Here is a 20,690-nt window from a genome sequence, read left to right as displayed (position 1 = left end):
TGATGCCATCGGTGCCGGGGCGCAATTGGAGAGCAATCGACTGAACGACACACGCCGCAAATCAAATCGTACCCGCGTGCGACTCCACCCTCTTCGGGCTGCGTAGCATCAGCCTCCCCTTCGCTTCGTCCCCTTTGCGCTGGATGGTGTCGGCCATCCTTTCGGATGCATCTCCGCTGTGTCCTCTCGATTCGAATCGACGCTTCTCCGCCTCACTCGAGCGATTTCGGCAGCTGCTGCGACCGATGCATCACGTTTGCGGGACGTTTCTCGCGTTGCACGCGCTGCCACTGTTAATTGCGTCGATTGTTTTCGGGTTGCCGATCGTTTGGCAGCGACGAATAATCATTGAATAAGCCAAAGAGGATTAAACGGAGAAGAAGTTACGCGGCGACAATGAGCTATACGCCGTAAATTTACAGTACTTTGTGGTTGAAAGAAAAACCACTCTGCAAAAGTGTCTTTTTTTTTTAATTGACTTTTACCGGAAGGTAATTTGTTTGCTACATAGTTTCAATTATCTTAATAAAAATAAGTTTGTTATGTTTTCAAGTTCATTAATTTTATTCGTGTATAAAAAACATACATATTAATACAATTTTAAATATTTAAATTTGTTACTTTATAATATAATGAAAGAGAGAGAGAGAGTGTGTGTAAAATTAAAATATTATATAAGTATATAAATAAATATTATAATAAAAAATATAGAATTATATTTTAATGTATAATGTATATATAATATGGTATCTATCATGAAATATTGACTATATATATATATATATATATTGTTCCATCTTCTTCGTCGAGAGAATTTTTTGTTTCAAAAATGATCAACGTAATTTTCAGACTAAATTATCAATTTGTACACTGTAATACGCCTTCAAAATTAGCACATTACAATAACGGCTCGATCGGATATTTAATTCATGCCGGTTAGTTGGAATTCGCGTTTATGCCTGTGTTATGCATCCAATTGCCGATACATCGGTTTTGTTAATCGGCGGGTTTAACCTACTCCTTTGTATGCAAGTTTGACCCGTTCAATTATTTCCGCGTATAACGTCGCGCTCCTGATGCACGCATCCCGCGCGTTGCATATCCCGTTATTGCTGATTGAATCGATCGGTTTTAATTTCGCGGTTACCGGTACCGTAAATCAAGCTATCGGCTATACCGAGCTCCCAATCTTGATCCCTGTTAAATCACACGATACTCCTTAATCTGAACGTCATATTCTACTTTTTCTTTAAAGATTGTAAAGATGATTAATAGCGTCTTGTTATTATTATTAATGGCAACATGTTTTTAAATCGTCTCTTTCATAATTTTGCGTAAATTAAAATTTCAATCTACGCACGAATTAATATTTATCGGAAGATTTGATTTTCAAGAAAAATGAAATTATTATTATTAACGACAAGTTATTGCTTTGAATCTAGTTATTTAAGATAACAGCTTATTAATTAATTATACAATTATATCACGATATTATTAACGATCTAGCGTCAGAAAAGAAAACGTTGGACGTTATTATCGGGCAGTTGTATCAAAACACGTAAATTCGCTCGCGTAAAATGCATCTCGTTAATCTCATTGTACAATTACGTCGTAAATACCGTCCGCTATGACAAACATCAGTTTGGACCGCGCGATCGTGAGAGATTAAATCGGGGCACGGCCATTGTTTGGTATCGAACTCGTCGATGATTTTCGCGCGTGTACACGCCGGATTGACTTACTATTTGCGGCGATGCGCACCGCGTCATTGTCGCCGTTAATTGAAACGATCGTTTGCAGATCCGCGGTCAATCCCTCTGCTAAGCCTCCCCTTCTCGCATCTATCTCCCAGGCCACACGTGCGACACGCAGGTGCACGCGATCGGTATTTCGCATTTTCGTTACCGCGCTTCGGTTGATCCATGATCTCGATGAAGCGCACTCGTTCGCTCGCTCGCTCGCTCGCTCGTCGCGACGCGAGAAATCGTCGACAAAGCGCTCAACGAATTACAAGCTATGTAACAAATATTGATAGAATATTCGCGGCGGAAATAAAAGTACCGCGTGAATTTCGGAACTTTTTCATAGAAATCTAATTCCATTTTCTCGCATTTACATTGAAGATGATAATTTTGGGAGTTTTTTGTAATAATTACTAGCATATCGTTAATCGCTTATTTGCAAAATTGGATTCTTAAGTTAGATGCATACTGAATGTTACTGTTATATCAATGTAATGTCAAATATTCTTATATGGGTATGAAATGAAACTATATATATTGATCATCATCTCGGCAGAATCGTCGTCAACGTTTAATTATAATTCGTGCAAAAGTATATGTCGTTACGTTGACGGGATTGGAATGTTATAATATGCATCTAGCCTTTGTTCGGCGTTACGTATTTAAAGTTTCTTCTCTCAATTCTTTTATTCAAAGTTTATCAAGGAATTTGTCTAATCGTTTAGAAAATATTGTCATTAAAATATATCTTGACAACTGTGGAATTTTTTTTAGGTATACTATAGTTGCCGAGCACTGTATCGGACCGCGCGTATTCGCGCAAACGGCGCACCGATATTTCCCATTTTTATCAATTTATTGAAACGTCCGAATAGCGTATCCGATATTTTCAATCGAATAAATTTTGCTGCAAAAAATTCTCGACGTGCGCGTTATTTTAGCTGCACCTGCGATCTCGAGGAGTTACTCGCAGTTGTTGCCTCCACTCCACAGCAATCTCGCCCTTAACTCGGTCGTGCTCGGCGCGCGAAGCGCTTACTCCGCAAATACAAATTGACTTTTTTTTTTCTTCCCCTCGCGGGACGTGCCTGATTGCTGAAAATGCAAAATAAACGGTAGCGCGGATGGTTATCTCGCCGACCTCAATCCGGCCCATCCTTTCTTTTTTTTTTGCCTCGAAACACGTGCGCGATGAAACGAGAATTTCTCTTTGTTCGCGGATTCATCCCGCCGGAAACTTAATTCTCCTCCCCCTCCTCGAAGTCGTTACTTCACCTCGCGCGCGTTTCTTCGTGACGTCGTTACGCCCGATGGAAATAAAGCGCGACTATCATTGATAAAGAGGTCAATACCGATTTTGCCGAGGGAATCGGCGATAATGTCTTCGTTGAATGTCGGTCCATTAAGCCCGCCCCGTCTGATTCTTGAAAATGCACAGCGAGCAGCGTCGCTGTGCAGGATAAATTAACCGTGACGTTTATCGTTATTTATGAGTATACCTGCTTGAAAAAAAAAAAAAGGGCAGCGGTCGAGTTTACTCAGCAGATATGTTTCCATGCTATAAATATAAGCATTACTCTCCGTTGACAGTTAAAATTAGTCGAACTCGAAATTCTTTAAACCGATGCAATAATTTGGTTGGTTTTTATTATCTTTTAAAAAAATATCTTTTTAATTTATTCAATACGCCCGTTCTTAATACTCTTCGCTCACGTGAAAGTTTTCCGTATTAGAATTTGCGAGATTTATGTACGTTATTTAGTCTCGTATCTATAGTTATTATCCGAAAGTCTCAAGAACGTATCAGATGAGGATGATAAAATACGATGCGTACAATATTTACGCGCGAGTTGCAAGAGATGATGTAAAGGAAGGATGCACATATGCATACTTGTATCATCATTTGCGCTTTAAACACAGTGGATAGCTCCGAAACCACTCGTTCCGCCAATAATAGGCAACAATAGACACAAAACACACACACACGATTGTTGCAATATCGAAAGAAAATACCGGTGCAGCATGTTTCAATATTGCTCGATCGCATTTGAAAATTCAATGGTTTTGTTGCTTTTGAAAATGCAACCAACTACACTGTGTCGTAGATATTGTTTTCCCTCCATTTGGCATTTTATTTACCGCTCTCCATTTTCGAAGAGCATCTGGTATTGCAAAAGAATATTCCGTAAAAGATATTTATTAAATATTTCTATTACTGTTGATGCAAAAATTTTAAGGATCCGATAATTATTTCTCTCTCTCTCTCTCTCTCTCTCTCTCTCTCTTTCTTTTTCTATCGAAGAATAAATTATATTTCACGATCTTACAATATATCACGCGCATAATTTCTCGTTTAATTTGTATGAATTCGCAGAAACTCAGAGTATCTTATCTCGTAATGCAAGATACATTATTCGAGCAAACATTATTTCTCTTGCCCTTATCCATTAAGCGGATTACATCTCTAAGTAGCATAAATTACCTCTGTAAATAAGATAGTCGCCTCAGGTATACGTCGCTCCTGTTTCAGATGTTTTGAGCACTACCGCGTGGAAAGATGAAGACTGCGGTTGGTTCGCTCCTCCTTCTCCACCTCCTCATCATCGGTGTCGTCTCCGTCGAGTGGAAGCACAGCGCTGTTCTGGACAACAATTTCTTGGTGCTGTGGACGCCCGGCGAGAGGGATGTTACATTCGAGATCCAAGTGAAGACCCTCGGCTATGTCGGACTCGGTTTCACGAAGGACGACGGCCGCGCTGGGGCTGACATGGTCATCGGTTGGGTCGATAATAACGGCCAGGTCCACCTTCAGGTGAGCATCTTTTTACAGAGCATCGAGTAGTATCTGGTTTCCTCTGCGGTTGCCAGCGAATCCCTTTTACTCGTCTCGTTTCTGACCGCGTTGAATCACAGATATGCACAAATCGCGCGTCGTAATTATGAACAAGTATAACATTTATGACTTTAAATAATAATCTGTATAGAATGAGAAGATAGTAATCATTATTCTTCAATGAGAAATTGTGTAAGTCACAATATTCCACAGCGTTTTAGGAGTTTCGTTTTTAAATATATCAATGACAAAGTTTTCGCTTAAATTTTTATCAAAAATTAAATATTTGGAATTTATTACACAATATGATTTTATTTATGTATTTATAGTTCTGTGAAAATTGAGTTTTTTTTAAAGAAATCAACTTCTCATTTTTAAGTAATTTTATAGCAATGCTCTTCCGCGCGCACGCGGTGAAATTTATTATTTATCGTTGTTTATTACATTTGGATAAGAAAACATTGATACATCTGTGTTGATTCTTATTATATCGGACACATTCCATACCGAGAGCTGCAAATGGAAATAGTTACCGTGTAAAGTATTCGCATTAAAGCTCACTGATATTTAAATCAACCACGCCAGCGTCCCGCTTATGTACCGGCAAAGTGCCGGAGGGGGCGAGAATAATCGAGAATAATTATTTCCGTGCTACTGATCGAGTGGAGTTCCCCTCTTTGAATATTGTAAAGTCCGCCCTGGCACGCCAACATTGGCGATGGAACGCGCTTAATGATAGTCATTCGGGAGATAAGTAATGGCTCTCCCGTTTCGATCGGCGCATCGGATAGTTATCAATCATGCCCACTAAAGCCGGCAACCTGTCATTACGCGTTCTCCTCATTTCGCACGACACTCGGTAACATCGAGGACTTGTTCGCCCGCGGAGGCGATTGCCTTACGTAATTTTTCCGCGAAAATGTGGTTCCCGTAACTTGCTCATTATCCTGATGCTGCCCATCTTCATCGCGATCAAGAATTTTTGCGCGACTATAAAATAAACCTGCTCGCCGTTTATACCAGCTAATCACGTTGCGTCTACCATACATGTCACCCTCTTTCTCTCTTAAAAAAAAAAATCAATATATTATTTAATTATATGTTCAATTTTCAAAGTATATTTAATCTTTAATTATTGTAAAAGATGGTGCGAAACAATCTAGCCCTTCGAAAAGTGAGAAATTGCAATGTTTTCATTGAGAAAAATAATAGTCATTTTTTAATTACTATACGATGTGATTTTCTCTACTCGAGGTCACAGTTCAACGTATATGATGTAAGATGTACGATTGCGTCACCTCTATAAAAGGAACGCTACGTTTCGCGCTAATGATCATGCAACTTTGGCTCTATATAACTCTATTTAATCTCGCGCCTGCAAAACCCGGATCCGCAAACCTTCCTCGGATATATCATAAACTGTCCGCACTGCGGTTAAATCCAACGCCGCGGATAATAGTTCGGACGTTAATACCATGTACATGTGCGACGTGAATGCCGGCGAGGGTGGCTCTTTGAATAACAAGACGTCATTCGGACAGAGAGTCCGACGCGTTTACGGCACATTAAAAAGAGAGGAGAAAGAGACTCCCGCGAAGGCCCGGGCGTTGTAATCTAGTTTGCGCGATTTCCACGGGAATTTTCGTGGCGGAGCCACGCGGATTATTCTCGGGCGTTTTTAAATTTAAAACGTCGTTAGTCGCGTATCCGGGAACGCGGGACCCTCTTCGGGGACTGGACGCGAAGGGGATTACACGCTATCCACTCTTTCATCAGCGCGTTACGCGGCCGTTGACAGTTTCTGGCCCGGTTCTTTTACAACACGGCGGGTATGTCGGTTCTTCTTCATCTTTTTTTCCGTTTTTTTTTATCCTGTTTTCTTTTTCTCTCCCCGTATCTCTTTCGCGAAGCGGGCGAACTGAATCAACGAGAAAGAGAAGGGCGCCGTTCGTCGTATCGTACGAGCTTTTTACCACATTTTTACCGACCAACGCCGCGAAACATTCATTTCGCTTCGCCATTATTCTTCAGTTATCCCGCATAGATTTATCAACGGCTGCTACTTTGCGCTGAGCTTTTCGTCGCATATTAGGACGTCAAAGGAACACCGCGCGGATGCTTTCTCTGTCCATTTTTATTTTGACCCGAGCCATATAATGCCATCGTGTTATGAAATTTCTCAGCGAGATTATAATGCGATATATGACACGTAGATTTCTCTAAATCAAAGAAAAGTTGCGATGAAGTTATTCCAACCAAAGATATATAAAAAAAAACACTTGATGTTCTTATTACTCTTATTATATTTTCATACTTTTATTTTAATAATTTCATTGATTACCATAAAAAATATTTTGCTAATGAAAAAAGTGTGTGTACGTGTTAATTAATATAATTTTTGAAATATGTGTTTAATTATTAATATGTGATCTATAAATGGTTATTATAAAAAATATTCGGCTAATGAAATTGTCTAATTAATATTTAATATAAATTTTGAGATATGGGTTTGTCACACGATAACTTGCGTGCTTGACATCCTACAATATTTAAATAATACGTCTCTAAGAAAATGTATAAATCGTCTTTATATCCGTTCTCATTCAAACGGGAATTCGTTTTTGCAGAAAATGAATTGCTTATGTTTATACGATCGCGATTGGTCGATGATGATGTTGAGCTTGCTGCCGCATCTACATTATTAGAGATCTCCCGTTTCTCGTAAAGTGGAAAGCAATCGTAACCGAGAAGATGGAATATAGAAAAGCAATCTTCCACGAAGTACGACGAGTACCGTGAGGATTGACCGAAAGTGATTAGGCCGGTAATACGTGGATCGGTACGTACATAAGGACATTTCTATATCGGTGTTTGAATGATATGATCCAGGATACTCCGATACTCTGAAATCTCTGGTGGAATGAAAACGAGGACAATAATTTTAATTCGCATGATATCTTATTTATTCAATTTTGATTACTTATTTCGATCACTTTTAGTAATCGCATGTAGATGCTGCAATGTATTTATCTTATAAAAGTTTAATACGTAAATCAATTTGATCAAGATAAAAAAATGAATAAAATAAAATAAAATTTAAAATACGATTTAAAACATCTCAAAGTTGCGTGCGTATTATTATTACGCAAAAAATATATGCTGACGGAAATCTCAATATAATATCATGATATTAATTCAGATGTACATTTAATAGAAGCGGCAAAATTGTTAAAATTTAAAATGTGCTTTAGCATCGCTCTTCTATAAGATCTATTGTATAAATTGATCAACTGGGATACGCACAAGAGCGACGGAAAACGATATTGGAAGAAAGAGAGAGAAATTATTCAGGTTTCTCTCCTCAAATGTCATACTATTACTGACTGCTGACTGCTGATATTCCAAAGGATTCCGGTGTATAATAAATTGGGAAACACTGCTCCACTGTAAATGGCATAGATGTAGAGAGGAGGTAGTCGGTTTACAGATCGCGTCCGTCTCGTGTGTCCGCAATTTTTCCGACAAAGTCGTTGCTCGCTCGTTCCATAATGCATGCCGCGCAATGCTCTATGCGATGCAGCCGCGTCGCCGGACGTTCTCATACGTCGTGAAAGAGCGGAGCCGATAGAGGAGGAGGAGCAGGAAAAGGGGGAGAAAAAAAAGACGAGGCGAGTTGAGACGGAAAGAAGAAGAGAGAGAAAAAGGAGGGGGATGGCTGGCATCTCCAATGGGAGCGAGAAGCTTTTTCGTTACGATCGTAATCTTAGAACCAGACCAGCCGCGGGCATCCGGACCCAGCCGGACGACTGCTACTCCGCTCGATTTCTCACTCGTCCCGCAGTCGTCCCCTCGGTCGATACGCGACTTTAATTCGCCATTTGCGTGGGCGATGGAACGCTCCGGAGAGACGACGTCCCGCTGGAATCCGATACGCATACCGGCATCGAGAGAGATCGCCCGAGTGTTCGTCCACGCAGGGGACTGGCACGTAACGAGCAAAGTCACTCTGATTGCGTATATCGTATGCATTACACGTGGGAAAAAACGAATTTCAATTTACCGAGAAATTTCTACGAATGCTCGTTGTTGCGGCGCTTAAATATATACGTTTCTTTCTCCTCCGCGAGAGAACAATTATTATCGCAACTATAAATAAATATATAATAAAAAGTTTGTTCTTTTGCGAGAATCTTGCGAGTAGATGCATCGAAATCTTCTTTCGAACTCCCGATATTCAACTCAATTATTTTGCATGGTAAATCTCACCGCAGCTCGCTGCATGCCTCCAGCGTCTAGCTGTTTGTTGAATAAATGATAATACAGCCGGTAATACCGCCAGTCACAGCGCGCGCGCTACTCGTGAAATTCGTGCGCGTAACCGGAATAACGGACGAAAGAGAGGAGAGAGCACGGGAAAGGGATGAAGAGAGAGGGATAGGAGAATATGGCAAATAACTGGTTGAATTAATAAGGTCGGCGCAACAGGGAGATATCGCTAAATCATAGAAGACTCGCGAGATTAACCGTTCGCGTGCGTGTGAGCGCGAAATAAAGCGCGCGCGAATTGCGCATTCGACGTTTTGCACGCGCCCACTCTCCTATAATCCCCCGTAATGCCCCGGCAGATTGCATTTTCAACGAGACCAAATAATTGCATCCAATTGTGAGATGTTTAATTCGTTATGTTCCTCGCGTATTGTTTTGCGGCCTGTCAGATGACGCGCGATATTCGCGGGACAGCTTTATTAAAATATTTGGCGCGCGCAGTTCTTTCCCTCCCTCTTGTCATTCGCGGCTGTCTTCTATCGTCGATTTGTATCGTCGCATCTTTCGCTATTTGATTAACGCATTCTTCTCCGCGCGAGATGCCGCACAAAGCTTTCAGCTCAATTTACCGTTCCAGCGTGATTTTTTAATATCTCGCATTGTCTTGAAAAGCGTGATATCTTGTTAAAAAATAACTTGCGAAACATTGCATTTGTATTCTGTTGCATTTTATATTCTGTTAAAAGAGTATAAATGCGCGCATGTATAATTTTTTTGCCACGTAATGTACGAATAATTGACATGCGGGCGAAGTTGTGGACACGTGTCTTCTTAGATATTAAACACGTGTTACATACTTGGTCAATGCTTTAGTTATTTTGTAGATCATATCTATGGCACCGCGACACTAGTTACTTTTTATAAGGGATCATAGCCGCGTAATAATAGATTCTGCTTAGTCACTTCTTTTCTAGATCGTAGCTACAGGAACAAGTTCGAAGTGTATATCTCTCTCTATATATATATCAAGGCTATGTGTTATAAAAAACTGGCACTCTACTAGACACTTTTTAGATCATAATTCCGCTAACGAACTTTAATCAGCTGTGCCTTTCTCGATCATAGCTTTTCGATAACAACTTTTAATTACATTACTCTTTCTCCTTTATAATTATACAACAGCCGGAAACAGCGGGTTTGGCAAATTTTTTACAACTTTAATCGAAATCTTTCAAGTCTTCGCGGATATTATTATCTGCGCATATAGTCGCCACGAAGGGTTAAATCACCTTTCAGTGGCGCGCGCGACGAGGGGAGTAGGCGGGAAAAACGAGGAAATAAAAGCCTGCCGGCGCGACGTCCTTGCGTAAAAATGCTAACGATGCATCTGCATACGGCGATGCACCGTTTGCGGAGAACTACGGGGAGATGGAATTGAGGGGGAAGCGCAGCGGGGTGGAAGCTATTGCGCGCGCGCGCGGTGGCTATTCCCAAGGCACTCCTGCCACGGGATTTCCCCCGATGCGATTTTAGCCGAGGCAAATAGGATTCAGCGTAAACGCAGTCACGTGCATGCCGCGTATACGCGATGCGCTTGTATTTCCATTTGCGTACGTATATGTACGCGTTCATGCTCGCGAGTGCTGTCGCGGCACTCTTTGAACCCTTTCCGCCCCCCGCGCGTTTCCCTCCCATCCCGTCGCAGAGAGTCGCAATAGAAATCCCTGGCAGAGCGAATGCGCGAAATTGCGGCGGCTGAGGATCGCCGTCTCGACGATGAGCCTCTGGCCAAGTTGATTCCATCCTCGCGTTCTCGCGCCGGTACTTACCGGGTCAGAACCTGGGTGTTATGGCACTCGGAATGAACTCTCGGGATCGCCTCGCGTTTCGCATGCCCGGAAGGAATCTCGGAACAACGTTCCGTAGTTCGTTTCTCTCTCTCTCTCCTTTTGTTGGATATAACATTGCCGAGTTCCTTAACATGTCGCTTACTCGTATAGATGAAACTGGCGCTCATCTTTGTATCGTTTCTTTATTTTACCGACAAAATCTTATATTGCTGATTCATATTGTTTACCTCGCGACGTACTTCCGTAAAGTAATATATATTGATTATTTCAAATTGTTCAATCGTATCTTCTCATCGTATAATTATGTAACATGCTTTATTTGGTATCTTAATGGCAGATAATCATCATATAATGATTGCACCTAATCAGAGAAAACTAGTACCTTTTATTACCCTACGTAGTACAAAAACGGTATATCTATTATATCTATAGCGACGCTATAGCTATTGTGGCTAACATAAGCTAGTGGACAATTGAAGAGATTAAATGCGACAATAGTTTATTCTGAGAAGATAGAGAGAGAGAAAAAGAGAAAGAAGTAAATGTTAATGATGTTGAATGAATAAATTATAATATAATGTTTCTTTTAATTTTTTAAAAAGATAGATAGTAATTTATCGTTTCAACTTTTTAATTGCGACAATTAGCATTATCAATCGTCCATATATGTATATTTTTGGAACACGAATGAATTCCAATGAACCCAAATGAATATTATCGAAAATCGTATCACTCCGATGTACCGAGGAAAACTCGATCGCGTGAAAAAACCAGATAGTGCAAATAGACAAATCAAAAAGAAAAAAAAAAAAACGAACCGGGAGATGCTAGCCGGAACTGCATTTGCAGGTAATAAATCGCATCTTGTTTCGTACATATAGATCGGCACATATAACGCGCATTTCGATTCGTCCGACGATTAGAGAGAGCTACTTTCTCGATAGATTAAGCCCGATCGGCGGCTCGTTACTGTCAAAATTCCTGTACGCGGGGCGTGAACGAGCGCTCTGTGTTGGGGGACCAACTGGCATTATCATCTCTCGACTGCCTTCGAGAAGGAGGCGACTGTGTTCGAGAATCTTTTAACGAGGTTCTCTTATTCGCTTTCAATCGCTCAGCCTTTCCATGTCGAGACGCCAAATTATGTGCCAAACAAACGCAGCGAAATTCAAATAATTAATAATAAAGAAATTGTCTCTAATCATTCTTTTGGCTTCTTTTTTTCAGACATTATTAGTTTCTAGCTTAACGATTTTCCAATAGTTCACAGTTTGTATTTGATCCTCGTTTTATTTAGTTTTGATTTCATTCCGTTGGCGATGAGTATTTTAAAACTTTAAATGTCGAATATATTATACCGCATATTGAAAAAATAAATAATTTCAATAGAGCTTTGCACGATTGCTTTTTTTGGGGGGGGACTGTTGTGCGAAACGATAATGCAAATGTGCCGGAAGCGTTTCTTCACGACTTCCTTTAGAAGTAGCAGATGGCAATTTTGTACCGACGCCACTTCTGCCAGACGTTTTTAACTCTTTTTTTTTTTTTAATCTACTAAAAGAACTATCGTGCCTTCGCGACTAATGGATTACATATGCGCTAAGAGAGAAAAATAAAGCGCGACGAATACTTTACAAAGTGTCTTATGAAGAATATAATATAGAATGTATATAAATCGGCTTACACACAAGAAACAATCTATTCTGATAATAATTTAGGAAAAGATTAATCGAACATGTAATTTTTTTTAAAAAGAATAAATTGTTATTATATCGTGAAAAATATTATAAAATAATATTATAATGCGACGACCATATATACAATATGTAATAATATTCAGTAATATTATATAATACTACACTTATTTTTTATATCGTCCCCATTTCACGATGTTGACGAGTTCCATTGATTATTGTCATTTCGAAATACCATCATGTTCTCGTTGCGAAATAGCTTAAACATTTATGCACATACGAGGATTTTATACCATACGTTGATATAAAATTATCCGGACGAGAGCGATATGTGCAATCGGCGAAACGCGATTAAAAATTTATCCACGAGTATAGTCGCACATTATCGATTAATTGTAATTCAATACACTAGGAAATAATACCGGCTATACATAATTTCGCTCAATTATCGCAATTATTTTACAGAATACATCCGGCGAGTCAAACATACGCAACCTGCATAAAATAACAATTACTGAGAAGGGAGGGAGGAGAGGGAGGAAGAGAGAATCGATTCGTTAAAGAGATTAATATCGCGAGAGGCGTCGCGCGAAAATCGCGAACCCCGTCAAATATGCCGCTCCGTTATCACGAGCTGATATGTCCGTGACAAGCGATCCGATACGCATGCAAATTCGCAGCCATGTAACACGGGGGAGCGCAGTTATTGAGCCGTAAAATACGATCTATCGATAAATAACACGGCTATGCCAAGCGATTATGCCAAACTAGAGCGATCCAACGATCGCACGCGTCGGAGATACGTAACTACTGTAATTGATTGTCGCTTTATGGCAATTTAAAGCGAGACGTCGCCGCGCTGGAACGATACCGATAAATTGGCGAACGCGACGGACAGTGACGGCGAATGCATAAAATACGCTTTATAATTTGAATATATCGTTAAGTATAAAGATAAGTTTTCCCCATTTTTATAATTCACAAACAAACGGAGAGTCAGATTCGCACGAGTATCTTTGTGCGCTCCGATAGAGAAGGGTTAAAGTTTGAATGCCGAGATGATCCCGGACAATTGACAGGCGATTAACCAAATGGCAAACGCGAATCAAGATTATCGACGTAACGATATTTTACTTTCGAGACGGCGGCCGTTGCCATTAATTCGCAATTAGTCGGAATTAGACGCAACGGGAATAAGTTCCCGCGTGCGAAACGAGGATTTCCCGAAACGCAGCTTTGCCGTGGTGTGCGAGAGAAGAAAGTTACCGAGGTCCGCCAAATTGGGTTCAACTTCTATTGGTTCCGTACGACGACGACGACGACGGCGGTACGATTCATCGATCGTCTTGCGGCTAAGCCAATTACCGATAAACCGGCTTTGTCTTTCGGTTCTTTCCGCGCCGAGTGTCTTTTTTTATGGCCGGCGCGATAAATAAAGACGACCGCTTCTTTTAATTTTTAATGCGGTCACTTATTTTGACGCTTGTGCCATTCCCTCGACGGACATTTAAGCAGAAATATGTTTGTATATTTCAAAATTAACTTGCAAATTTAATGACGACAATAATGAAAATTTGAACATATTCTATTATTATTCAATTTTCATCTCTACAATACAATTTATTTTTTATCAGACATTTTGTCCTGATTTATAATATTTAACGTTACGCGAGAACATCGAGTAGATTTTAAAATGTATGATATAATTAAATATATTCGAACTACATATTCTCTGTATTGATTTTCTGAGATTGTGTTAAAATTTAACTCTAGAGATCATAGATATTTATGAGAAACAGAGGAAAGCATAGATAGAGTGCATTTTTTTAAAGCGCATCCGCAATATCTATCAATGCGCATGCAATTATTATTGATCGTTTATACGAGATACGATCGATTTTAATTAATCCGATCCAGCAAGTTTAAAGGAAAAAGTGTTACACGAATATACTCAATATGCAATTCCGAGCTCATCTCTCGGCGCACTTAACCACCGATGGAGCGATCATAGTGCCTGTTTTGAATGCGAATACTACATTGTAATTGGTTCGCCATGATGAGCTTAACCACCATATAAATTGACTAGAAGAGCCCACAACCGGTCTTTAATATATGCCGCGATGTAACATGAGCTCGGGTATAACTATATCGCGAGCGTTTTTTGCCAATAATCGTGCGTCAGCAATAATCTGCTTCGCGTTCGTGTTCCATCGTCGTCGTCACTTAATGATTTCGCGATTTGATTTACTTCACCGTCATATTAGATATACCGATGCTATCATATACGCCGCTGCAATCTCATTTTATCGATTTTTCGTCGCGCGTCTGAATTTCGCGATCGCTCTATAATTCTTCGAAACTCGCCTTTCAAAGAAATGATAATGACAGTAATAATTTTCGCACGGAATAATAATATATCTAGAAACAAAACATATACACACGCATGATTTTACTGTTTCTCAAGTTCTTTTCCACGCAATCTTCGTTGAGGGATCTCCGTTTCTAATGATTATTACGGTACCTTCCTTTACGGGACTTTCACGTGCCTCTATCGTGGTGGCGTGGTGGCGAATATCGAGACGCGAATAGATGAAAATGCGCGATCCCCGTGAGAAAGCGGAAACGACGGAGGTCGTGCGAAGCTCCCTCGTCGATAATCGAAGGAAACCCTCGTGCCGTGCCGCCGCACTTGTCGATGTGAGGCACTTTAAATACCGTCAGCGGCTGTCCGTCGCTTTCACGCTAGCGTGTGGGAAGCCACGCGAGTGTCGACATCGCTCAAGTGGTCCGGGACTGACGTTTATCGTGCCGTCCCGTCAGCCCGATCTCTTCCCTCGTCCTCTATATCGCGCCGAGTTATTTGAATCGTTATTGATAGACTCGTTACGGCCGAATCCCGTGAAATCGGCATCGCGTGTAAACGTTAATGAGGGTGACGAGAAGTGGCCACGGCTTTCTATTTATTGATATTATTTTTATGTCATTGCACGAATGGAAAGCGAAAAAAAGAACACGGTTAAAAAGACTTTATATAATTAACATGATAAAAATGGAGAGAAATTGCAGTTTGTAATTACATTTATTAGCATAAATGAGAACGCATAAAAATAAAAGGAGATTCGAGAGAAAGTGTTGAAAAATGCGCGCATTTTTCAACACTTTCTCTCGAATCTCATATATATATATATATAATTATAATTTAAATCTAATTAGAGATTTTTTCCACGTACAATTCTCTCTCTGTTTAAAGAACAAATAATTTCACTCTTCTCAAATGAGAAGACACATTTATAACTACAAAGCTATTAAGTAATATCTGTTAGCGTGTCAGAGGTTTTACCAAAGCCTCGACGGGTTGGATGGAAAATTAATTGTGGCTGTACCTGTTCGAAAAAAGAATAGAACAAGAGGACGTTTTACTGGAGTTCTTGAGGAAAATCTTGCTGACGCTCTCGTGGAACCTCGATCCCGTGTTCGTGACGAGACTGTTCGAAGGCCACGATGCTACGCACGACAAAAAGAAATTAATCGCAGCTATCGTAGCGCCGTGCTATTACATGGTGGCAAAGAGTTCACGCAAGAAACGGCGGAGTTGAAGCGCGTCCGCCCCGATTAATCCGCTTTTTTATGACATCGTTCTCCTCTGCACTCGCGCGATCCATAACCGTCTCGGAACTTAATCCAGCATGGTGAGAGGGCACACATTTGTCGTTCCTTTCCTCCCTCTCTTCTTTATCGCGATGCTTTCTTCGCGCTCGGATAACGACGACGCGGGAAATCCTTAATAATTGTTTTCGTTATTTCCCGCGTTATCCGTAAGCCCGAGCGAGAGTCCACGAAGCAGGGATCTGACGGCCTTAGAGCACATTGCAGGGACGATACAAAGGATCAAATCTGCCAGCTCTTAACGAGTCCCGGCTTAGGACGCGAATCCTCGGGGCGAAACTGGCTTACACCAACGGGGGAGGAATGGGAAGGAAAGGAGGAAGATGTCGTTGCGGAACGAGAGGTAACAGATAGAGACTTAGAGTTTTAGGTGACCGGATAGAGAAGGATTGTGGGGACCGGCTCCCTCTTCCGTTCTTCCTCCTACACCTGTTCCCGTCTCTCTTATCCTTGCTCGTCCTCCGTATCTCCGGTTGTAACAAGCGCCAGTGTAAAGTCGACTTCGGAGCTGACTCAGCCTTGGTGCAGTCGTGTAGTTTTACCTCTTCTCCTACGGCTTCGTGCAACCCTTTCCCGTTCCCGCTACTACTACCTCTGTTCTCCGGCTTCAAGCCGTCCCACATCCTCTACGACTCTGACATTATATCGAAATTCCCGAGAGTCCTGTTCGTTCTCGAGACCAGGCAAAAATGGTTCGTCGCTCTTCAAAGACGATACAACTTTTATTCCCTTCTTTCCCCCCTCTCCCCAAAGAGGATCCGGAGAGTCTTCAATTGGTAGCGGCTGGCTAACAATTGATTCGTGTTTAAGGACTCGAAGGATTCCGACAATCAATCGCTTGTTTTCGAGATTCGATAATAATCGAATCTCGTACGATCTCAAGACAAAGTTTTATACTATTCTAGATTCTTATTGTAAAAGTAAACTTTTTGAAGTGAACGCTGTGATTATAAGTCGCAATTCTTCCATATTTAATATTGACGTTAAATAAGATTACGAAAATTTTCATCCGATTAAATTTAATACCCTTCGTAAGTAACCGCGTCAAATCTGATCTAATAATCTGCGACGTATAGCGATTGAAGGGAATTAGAGCGTAATATATGGATACTGCGAGGCTTAATACACACGTACATATATTATAGTCTTCGCGCAAGTTGTAACTTTGCAAGTCGCGTACAGTAAAGTTCGCGTATAGGAGCACGACGACCGTGTAGATACGTTGCCATTTGAAGTTTCGACGATCCCATTATTTTCATCTCGACCCAACTTCCGCCCGGAAGCCTTGGTTCACGCGCGCGCGGCAAATTCCATTAATTAATACCTTAATGAGCGATGCTCGTTAAATCCGCGACGAGATTAAACAATATTTCTCGGTTGCGTTCGAAGACTATCGAAGGTGGAACCGGTCGAGTCGCTTCGTTCCTTTCGTACTTTTTATTAAAGTCACATACGGCACATTATATTTCTCTCGCGGTGTATTCTTTCAGTCATTTGTTTCGTTCCTTCTTTTTCTCTCGGTATAACCGCGGCTACGTAATGTCGAGGTTAACGCTTGGCGAACGAAACGAGATTGCCGCGACAAGATCTCAAAAACCGGCCGCTACCTCCTTTTTGCTTCCCTCATGCGTGAAGCGTGCGTGACACGTTTTTACGCCTCTGGCGATCCGGTTGACGATGAGATTCCTCATTTTACGAAACTCGCGTCGCGCCGCCGATCTGACTCGCACGATAGCGTTATACCTGATTGAATTGCATACGGCTGATTGAATTGATGTCATCGTTAGGTTAATTTATTTACGACCATAGAGACTTGAATGATACGCGTTTGTTTTAATAATATAAATATGAAAAATTATACAAGGTGTCTGACATGTAAGTAGCCAAACAGAAAGTGGAGATAGATCGGGTCAACCTGAAGCGAAAAGTCCTATACCATTTTGCTAAATTCGCAATAATTATTATGTTATTAATTAAAATGTCTGAGCCAATGAGCGCGTGGGAAGCGGTGGGCCGGGATCGATAGAAATGTAAAATGGATTACTTGTTTATGTCTCTTAGCGTCGGAAGTATCAGCTGAGCGACCCGATCTATCTCGACTTTTCGTTTGGCTACTTACATGTCGGACACCCTGTATATCATATTTAAAATTGTTTGTTAAATTATTCTGAATAAAGTGATAAAGTGTTTGTAAAATCTGCATAAGAGAGTTTAAAATACGAATAGGATGTGAAAATATATAAATGTGTAATTTAATGGATCACAAACATATGATTATATATCATGTGTTTCTCCTCTCTCTCTCTCTCTTCGCCTTCTCTTCTATCTTCCTATTATCCCAATCATGATCCTTGTAACTATTGGGGATACACTTAAACGGATATGCCTAATGATTACTAGAATATAATCCTAATAATCAAAGATACTTTTCGACAAATATATATATATATATATATATAGACCACAAAGATATACATACACAATTTGATTTGGAAGTAATTTTTCAGAGATATAAATAGATATAAAATATTTAGAGATATAAAATAGAATTTTTCAGAGATAAAAAATAAGAGATGTAATTAAATTTTCGAAGTAATCAGAACAATAAATTAGATTTATTTTAGAGCTGATGGATAATTTATTAAGAGCTTTCTTGAAATCAAGAAATATTAAATTTGAATTTAGTATAATCAATAATGAGATATTAGGAAAAATAAAAGTTAATATATCAAGTACGTTAATATATGAACAATATATAAAATAAGAATATAGAATTAAGCAAAAAAGAATTATAATGTAAATGAAATATGCTAGTAAAACGAAGTTTCTATATGATATAAACTAGAATAAAATAAAATCAAAACTGATAAAGTAAAACTAATGAAAAGTTTAATGTAGTTTGGCAAAAGTAATATTTATAGAAGATATTCTAAAGTTCTTAATTCAACGTATTGTTCGCGAAGAATGAGATACACGGTAGATGTGCAAGAGTTAGGCGTAATATGCATGCTGTCTGCATCGTCCCAACTCTTTTTCCCCTTTGCCTCTCCTGCCACCCTCCGGGCTCTGTCTCATCTTATAAGGCGAACATCCATATCTCGAAGTACAGCTGTAGAGCTGCCGTTGTTGCGGTTGCAGCCAACAAACGCCGGCAATCTCGCGTGAATCTTTTCACCCGGTCAGTTTTCTCTCGCTTGTTCTCGCCTGTCAAAATATTTGCTTCATGGACCAATTCCGAATTATAATGCGAATAGCAGAGACTGAAATAGAATAGGACTGTCGTTTTCGGCGGTCAATCTCAAAGTCATAAATTTGAAGCAACGGTTCTCTATATTTTTTATAATTTGTATGTAACAACGCATTCTAAAAAATTTGATTCATTTTTTTTTTAATTTAGTAATATTCTGTACTATATTCTCTTCCGCGAAAAATATTTTTTTTTTATTTTACATGTCAAAATTGAAAAATGTAACAATAATATATGAAATAGTAATAAAATTGTAAATTATGATATAAGAGAGTCACGAGACACCATTTATCTTTGTTCGTCGTATAATTTGGAGCAAACATTTATGAAACAAAGCTAAAGTCCGAGAGAAGAAACGGTAGGAGAAGCATAGCGGACGATGAATTCTCATTCATAAAGATAAGACCTGCCTCGGTAAATTTATATATTCATTGCGGTTTTCGCTGGAACAGCATATATCACGATTTGCGAATTTGGCGATTTATCGCAACGAACAAATAAATACACACGGTGCAAGCTTGTATACTCTACAAATATACAAATATACACAACTTTCATCCGCGGATTTAAATAAAAATTAACAGCTGAGAGCTGTGCGTGCGCGTATGTGTGTGTGACAGACGGAAGGAAGTTTAATACATTGTACTTAGATTTTATAAAAACATTAAGTTTATATTATACAATTCTTTCAATAATCTCTCTCATTTTAATAATTTTCGATAATTTTCATTATATTCTATCTAATATATTGGCTGATTGCGGAGGCAAATCGAGCAACGGCATCGTAATAACGATTTGCGGCGAAACCGCGATGCCCATAAACCATCTCTATCTAGCTGGGAGATTTCACATCGCGCGCCCTTCTCCCTTTCTACCCTCGTCCTACTCGCTCGTTCAAATTCTGTCTCATCTTATAAGGCGTACGTCCATATCTCTGGACCTTCAGCCATTGCTGCCGCAGTTGGCCTTCCGAAGAATTTTGGTCCCTCAAATCTCTCTCTCTCTCTCTTTCTTGTTCTTTCTCTCTGTCTCTTTTTCTATCTAGCTCTTTTTCTCCAAAGCTCTTGGAGGACCGTGTGCGTAAATGTGTATCAGGAATGATGCATGGAGGCCGGGATCAGAAGAGGAACAGTGGGGGAAAAAGTGGAGGAGGATGAAGGGGAGGAACTAGTTATGGTAATGAGGAGATGCAATGATAGCTCAGCCGTTCGCTTCGAGTTTGCTCTCTCTCTCTCTTTTTCTTTTTCTATCCTTCTTGCTTCGCTTGACTCTTTACCTTCGCTCTGCCTTCGTATGGCGATGATCCCTGGGACCGCTTACGCATCTTTTTATGCCTTATTGTTCATCGGGACCATGCTGTTATCCGCGCGACTTGCAATCTTTACTGTACGG

At 40.1% G+C, this 20,690-nt stretch overlaps 1 protein-coding gene across 3 annotated transcripts in view; it reads left to right on the top strand.

Annotated features, from left to right (window-relative positions):
* Olf413 (DBH like monooxygenase olf413) overlaps positions 1 to 20,690 on the top strand; it is a 253,229-nt gene that overhangs the window by 162,748 nt on the left and 69,791 nt on the right. For all 3 annotated transcript variants that reach the window (XM_070306135.1, XM_070306134.1, XM_070306133.1), the window contains one exon: positions 4,273 to 4,554. In XM_070306135.1, the coding sequence (XP_070162236.1) occupies positions 4,300 to 4,554 (255 nt within the window). In that variant the 5' untranslated portion in view covers positions 4,273 to 4,299. The remainder of the gene's footprint in view (positions 1 to 4,272; positions 4,555 to 20,690) is intronic.

Source organism: Polyergus mexicanus, unplaced genomic scaffold (genome assembly GCF_030449975.1).
Source record: "Polyergus mexicanus isolate NDT 795.1 unplaced genomic scaffold, iyPolMexi1.0 SCAF_13, whole genome shotgun sequence".
Lineage (NCBI taxonomy): Eukaryota > Metazoa > Arthropoda > Insecta > Hymenoptera > Formicidae > Polyergus > Polyergus mexicanus.
This window is presented reverse-complemented; position numbering and strand designations above follow the sequence as displayed.